General features: G+C 22.9%; 1 protein-coding gene across 1 annotated transcript; it reads right to left on the reverse strand.

Annotated features, from left to right (window-relative positions):
• LOC105368093 (WD repeat-containing protein 3) lies at positions 1–3724 on the reverse strand. The gene is made up of 14 exons (XM_011507000.1): positions 3554–3724; positions 3286–3495; positions 3018–3215; positions 2785–2946; positions 2495–2700; positions 2251–2392; positions 1994–2184; positions 1741–1936; positions 1450–1677; positions 1085–1354; positions 773–1015; positions 532–698; positions 245–467; positions 1–165 (listed from the first exon to the last, which is right to left on the reverse strand). Exons 1-14 carry the CDS (start codon positions 3722–3724, stop codon positions 1–3), a joined length of 2772 nt encoding a protein of 923 aa, XP_011505302.1.
• Positions 3725–7229: the final 3505 nt, after the last annotated feature.

Genomic DNA, 7229 nt, shown 5'->3' on the forward strand with positions numbered 1-7229 from the left:
TTATAAAATCATAACTGCTCTTTTAAGAGATTTTTCTTTGTTTTTCCGTTTACTATTTCTGTTTTTTTGACTTTTGGTAGCTTCTTTAAATAACTGTACTCCTTCTGTTTCTTCAATTTCACGTTGAATATAAGTCATTCCAAAAAGATTAAAACCTAATGTGTTCTAAATTAATAATATAAATATTTTAAGATTTGATATTTTAAAATACACTTATGGATAAATATTATAAATAAGTTTATACCCTTAATGCAGATATTTGTTCTAATGCAAGTGATTTAATTTCTTCAATTTGAGGTAATAATTCTTGACTTGTAACAATTGGCCCATGATGAGCTTGAATTAAACTTAAAGTCAATTTTGCTATTAATTCTGCTTGATATTGTTTCTTTAATAATTTAGGTAACATTTGTAGAATTTCACAAGCAGCAGAATATGGAAGTAACATTACGGCTTCATCAAAATCACTTTAAGAACAAATAAATAAATATAAATTGATGTACTTTTATTAAATTATCAGATTTTTATTACCTTGCATGAACTCGTTTTATAGTCTCTAGTAAAAACTCTTCGATAGTATTGCATTTATACGATTGCATTAAAAGAGGTAAGGGTGGAATAGTATTTGGAGAAGTGACATTCAAACAATCTTCTTTATACTTTTTACATATATCCAAACATTCAAGAATTAGCTCAGCCTTAAACATATTAAAATATGTTTTACTAAATTTAATTACTTATACTAAATATATATTGTATAAATTTTACTCACTGCTTTTTCACTATTCACTGTTTTTCGTGTAGGTAAAATTTGATTTTTTCGTCCTTGAACTGATGTTCGTTCACCTGTTATTAGTTCACTCATTTGTTTTTCTCTTTCTTCTTCCGCTTCATCTTCAAGAACCAAAATTTCTGAACTTCTGTTATAAATGCGTACAACTTTATCTGAGCCACAAGAAACAACGTGCATACCATTAGGTGATACAGTGCAATTAAATGCTTGATCAACATGACCCTAATTATAAATAAATTTATAAAAATATATCTATAAATATTTTAAAAAGAAAAGGAAAATTATACGTACTTGTAATGTAACAATCTTTTGAAAACTATCTGCATCCCATTCTTTAACTTTACCGTCTTTACCACAAGTGAACAGATAATGGGTTTTTGGTACAAAAGCAATTCCTGTTACTGAATCATCGTGTGCAAATAATGATTTATGACAATCACCAAAGTCCAAACCCCAAATTTTAATATTTCGATCAGCGGATCCGGTTGCAATTAATGTAGAATCAGAAGAAATATCTATGCATAACACTGGTAATTTATGACCATACAAAGATACAAAAAACTAAAAAAAAAGTATATAGTAAAAATTTATAGTCTAAATATAAATTAAGTAATCAATAACATTAAATTAACAAATATTGAAACTATAATGCTTACTTTAAATGTATCGAGAAAAAAAATTTTTACAGTTGAATCCAGTAATGCTGTAGCTATAAATCTATTATTAGGACTAATTCTTACACAAAGTACACTTTCTTCTAATTTTAATGTCTTATAGTGAATAACAGAAAGAACTTTTGCCTTACTATCACTTTCTGGGTCTATAATTAGTTCAAATTGCCAAAACTTTACAGTTTTATCACCACTGCCGCTGACAAAGCCTTTCTAAAAGTATTATATTTATTTACATCTAATAAATAAATTCATAATTAAAAGTATATATCTCACTGAAGAAGGTAATAGTGCTAAGCTCCATAATTCATTTTCATGAGCAGATATTTCTTCTAAAATATCCCCTGATGCAATGTCAATAATTAACATATTTCCATTTTTTAAACCTACTATTAAATGTCTATCACCTGGTACAAAAATAACACTTAGTGCATACCCAGTTTCTACTGTTCTTAAACATGATAAAGTAGATCTAAAATACAAAACCATATTTTATTGATTTAAATTATTATTCATAAGTTCATCTTACCTGTTCCAAAGTTTTACTGAATCCCCACTAACCGTTGCAAATGCTAAGCTATCTGAACTAAAAGCAATCGCCCGAACATCAGTACGATGTCCATGAGAACTGAGTATTCGTAAGCACTGTGTTTCGCTACATTTTTCTGTAATTAATACAGAATGAAGTTCAATGGTATTGTTATTGACAACAGTACATACCTAAATAAATTAAAGTGTAAATTTTAAGACTTATAATAAAAATATTTTGTGAAAAAAATAACTTACTCTGAACTCATCTCCTTGTCCCATAATAATATCTAATGCTTTGACTTTGTTTGAAATTTTTATGACTGGAAGTCGATTAATTTTATCTTTTAAAATTGTATCTAATTCTGATTCATATAATTTTTCTATTGTTTTCTCATTACTATTGCATAACATTTATAATGAAAATTTAAAATAAAAAAATTTTCCAAAAACTATCACTACAAATCAATAATAATAAACATTAAAATTATTTATTACATACCTAGCTGCATTTTTTTTCAATTTATTTATACGTTTTGACTTTTTATTTTTCACTTGATCTTCAGATAAAAAATGAAATAATTCTACTGTATTGTCATTACCATAACAACCGATAACTTGTCCAGTAAAATCTGCGGTTAATTTATTTAATCGTCCCTTACCAACTCTTACAATATTACCAATTTTTGTACAACGTAAAGGATATTTCTAAACAATTAGTAAAGTACAATTAGTAATTAGTAAATAAACAACTATCTATATTTATATATTTGACTTAAAAATTTTAAATACCACATCACTATCACCGTCATCTTCATTTTTTAAATCAATTGATTTTACATTAATATCTGATTTGGAAGTATTAGTAAAATAAATTTCCCAGACATGTAATTCACGATCATTACAGCCTGTCACTAAATATTGATCATTTTTTACCAATGTAAAATCCCAAACCTGCAAAGTTCAATATATTAAAAAAGGGGTTCAAATTTAAATTTACTTGTTCAAAAAAATGTTAACTTTACTTCCGAACGATGATCAATAAGTGTTTTAAAATTATGCTCAGTATTAAGATCCCAAAATTTTACAAAAGTATCTTTACTAGAACTGATAATAATATTATGATCTTTCATGAAAGAAACTTTAGTAATAATACCTTTGTGTCCAATTAATCTACATATTCCAGATTCAGCAACTATATCCCATAAAATAATATCAGTATCCTAAAATATAAATCAATATAATTGTATTTTTTTTTTTAATAATTGTTAAAAGAAAATTGAATATAATTACCTTAGATCCTGACACCAAACGATGGCCGAGATAATCATATGCTAAGCATGTTACTTCTGAATTATGACCAACAAACGTACTTATATTTTCTGCTGTCTCCAAATTAAACGTCTTAATTGATCCATTTGCGTATCCAACTGCAATTTGTTGTTTATTAGGTGAGGCTGCTAAACATGTTGTATTTACATTATCTCCTGATAAAACTTGTACCTGAAAGAATAATTATTTAACATTTCCTGAGAAATTTGTTATTAATATTTTTCTTTACTTTTTCTCCGAGGCGAAGATCCCAAATGTATACATGTTCACAAGCACCAACTGCTACAAATCTTCCTTCTTGACTTTCTAATGTTATAAATATTATATTGCAATTAGAATCTGCAATTAAATTTAAATTACCTCCAGAAATATATCTTAAATACTGTTTAGTAATTCCCATTATATTTTAATTTATGGAATTACGTATTCAAAATATCATAAAGTTTTATTTATAAACAAGCGCTTATAATAAATTTTATCATTTTATTTTTTGAAATGAGTGGAATTATAAATTAAAACTAGAATGAAAATTAAAAAATCGTTCTTGAAAAAACACGTGGTATTCCGTGGTATGTTCGGCATAATTTGTCAAACCATGATGATATATATATATCGAAGAAAGTAATAATGCACCTATTTGAAGCATGCGCAATCGAGATATAAACGTACTGGAACTCAAATACGACCTACTGGATCTCAAATAATTAAGAGAAAATCTGAAGATACATATTGAAATAAAGCAATTTCACCAACATATACAGTTTAAAGAAATGAATATAAATATATTATATATTATAAATATATATTATAAATATAAATATAAATATAAATATAAATATAAATATAAATATAAATATAATAGCTCATGATTATTTCTTTAAAATTTTTTCGATGAATTAAAGTATAATATAATCTGATTAGAATTTATTTATTCATTACTGAAAATATTAACAGCATTCCTACGGCAAAAGAAATAAATATATTCCAGTAATACATTTATAATATTATTTTAATGAAAAAGTAGAAATATTATAAAATATATATTTTTAAAAATATTTTTCAAATAACTGAAAATAATAAGAAAATTACTTTTAATTAATTATTGCCCATAAATAAAAAAATATTTTATAATTTTTTTTTAAAAGGTTACAGGTTATTGTTTACATTATAGAATTCTATTTTTAAATTAAATGACTGTCAATAATCAGTAAATTTAAACTCTACCGATTAACAAATTCATTAATAGCACATATATCGTATATCATAGTTTTTAATTTAATATATTATTTTTATTGTTACTATTAATTTTTTTTTATTTTATCGAATTTAATTGAATTTCGTAGATAGATCGAGTTGATGGTTTAATAAATAACAGCATTAAATTTAATATTCTTTTCAAATTTATATTGCAAAGATTAGAGTATTGATATAACTAAAACAATTTATCAATTCTAAAAAATGAGTCTGAAAGCTGTATTTATACTAAGACGGGAAGTACTTCTGTTCACTCAATACTGATCATTTATGTTTAATTTCATTCTATCCTATAAAATAAACCTGAATTTTCAATATTTATTTATTTATTTTTTATTTTCTTAATTAAATCTCTAAAAGTTTTCTATTGAAATACTTTATAAATGAAAACATTACCTTTTTATAAATTTCAACTATTTCTGGAAATTATGGATAAATTACTCCCAAGAACTAATTTTATAGAAGTATAGATTTGATATCTTGGTATATTATTTTATATCTTCGCATTTATTACTATTTATTATTTCTAATAAACGCATACTTTTCATATTTAAAAGATTTCTTCTTTTTCTTGATTCATTAAACTCTTACTCTTTTAAATATTACTGAATATTACTTTATAATTTTTATTTTTCCGATTTCTTTTTATTAATTTTTACAGGATGTTTATAAAAAAATATATTTTTTTTATTTTTTTATTAAAAAGTATGAGATTAAAAAATTTTCATTGTAGTATGAAATTCGTACTAATTAATAATGAATGATGCGCATACTGTCACTTGATAATTATACAAAAATCTCTATGAAAATGTAAAAATTTTTTTTTTGATTTTAAAAACCTCTGTGTCTCAAATATTCTTATACTTTTTCAATCGATTATTACAGAAAAGTAATATATTATATGAATTTATACGAAAATATTAAATATATTTTTTAATCAATTACTTTTTCAATTTGAATGAAACTAATATTAATCAATTAAATTAAATAACAATATTTTTAAACTTTCCTTTTCTATTTTTTCGTTAAAAAACTGATATAATTTAATATTTTTAATTTAAACATCAGGCTTACTCTTTACTTTTAATAATAATATTTTTATTTAATTGGCAAATATTGATATTATATATCAAATATTTTAATATTTAAGAAATTGAAAAATTAATAGCCTACTTAATTGTGTAAATATGAGATATTTATTCAAACTAGTAAACTTTATTTTTTACATCTAACAAATGAAATTAAAAATATCTAAATCTTTATTTACAAATTTTTACTGCGAATGATACAGTTGAAAAAAGATTAATATTAACTGTGGAAGAAAAAGAGAAAAAAGCAATTTTATTTAACACACAAATTTAGTTTTTGAGATTGGCAAATAATATAACTGTAATATTAAAAAGTGTGCAAGAATTATTACTTTCAAAATTATTGACTAATTAGTACTTCATTTAACTAATGAATGATAATGGATTATTTAATCGTTATTAACAATAATAAGAAAAGAGAAATAATATACTCCTCCTACAACACTATGAATTAAACACCCTCAAGAGAACAATAACTCCTCATGAAGAAATTACTGCATCAATTGAAGTAGTACTGAATCATTGTCATTAATTTATGATATATTTATCAGAATATGAAAACAACTTATTATTTTTATCTTTAAATAGAATTTTTGTTTTCCTAGTTAGAATTAATCATTGTCTTTCAAATCATTAATACTAATATTTAAATTTAGTCAGTTTTATTACATTTACGTTAGTATTATAAAAATTCAATTTATATCTGTCCTGTAATATAGATTATACATTATATTTATCTACTTGTGAAGATATTTGTTTACATAAATCAATAGTTTGATTCTTGAATAGCTTAAAATTTCAATCACTTCGATAATATGATGTTATAAGAAATTTAATTTGAAGATTTTAATTTCCATCCATTCTACTACTAAGTAGAAATGTAATTAGTTGTTTTAAGTCTTCAGTAAAAGTTCACAGAAATGAGTTTTTTCATTTTTATGATTTTTTCATATATTTTTATTATATTAATACCCATTCAATATTTTTCATATTATACAATTTATTTCCGGCTCAAAACTGATTCATATCTTATCTGAGAATTGTATAAATAGATTAAACTATTTATTGATATATAGTTGATTCTTTTTTTATCCTATACAGTTATTCCACACATTTATGCTTGGATTAGTTAAGACAGTTAGCCTGATTATCCTTTGTTAATGGTTTATTATATATATATTCAATTCTGTTAAAATTACTAGTTTTTACAATGTACAAAATACTCTGTTACACCTTAATTTATAACGTATATTTAGCAGATTATATATCAAATTTAATAATGTTAATATACAAATATCAGAATATATCTATAAAAAATTTTGTTTTATGACAATATAAAATTCAATAATTAAAATATTCTAAATTATAAATAAAAATATTAATAGTGTTCATATTTAAAAAGAAAAATATAAATACCCAGTATTTCGAAATGAAGTTAAAAATTTATTTACATTTAATGAAAAATATGTTTTGAAAATGTTTCAATAAAAACATAAATTAATTCGAGTATATATGTTTTCAAATTATTATTTTCTACTGATGCATTGAGAATATATGTAACAA

Source organism: Ceratosolen solmsi, unplaced genomic scaffold (assembly GCF_000503995.2).
Source record: "Ceratosolen solmsi marchali unplaced genomic scaffold, CerSol_1.0 scaffold6, whole genome shotgun sequence".
NCBI classification, from domain to species: Eukaryota; Metazoa; Arthropoda; class Insecta; order Hymenoptera; family Agaonidae; genus Ceratosolen; species Ceratosolen solmsi.

Coding starts and splice junctions, on each gene's coding strand:
- LOC105368093 (XM_011507000.1), bottom strand. CDS start 3,724: ATGGGAATTACTAAACAGTATTTAAGATATATTTCTGGAGGTAATTTA. Junction 3,216..3,285: donor GTTTGGTGTCAGGATCTAAG/GTAATTATATTC, acceptor TTTATATTTTAG/GATACTGATATTATTTTATG. Junction 2,947..3,017: donor TTATTGATCATCGTTCGGAA/GTAAAGTTAACA, acceptor TGAACTTTGCAG/GTTTGGGATTTTACATTGGT.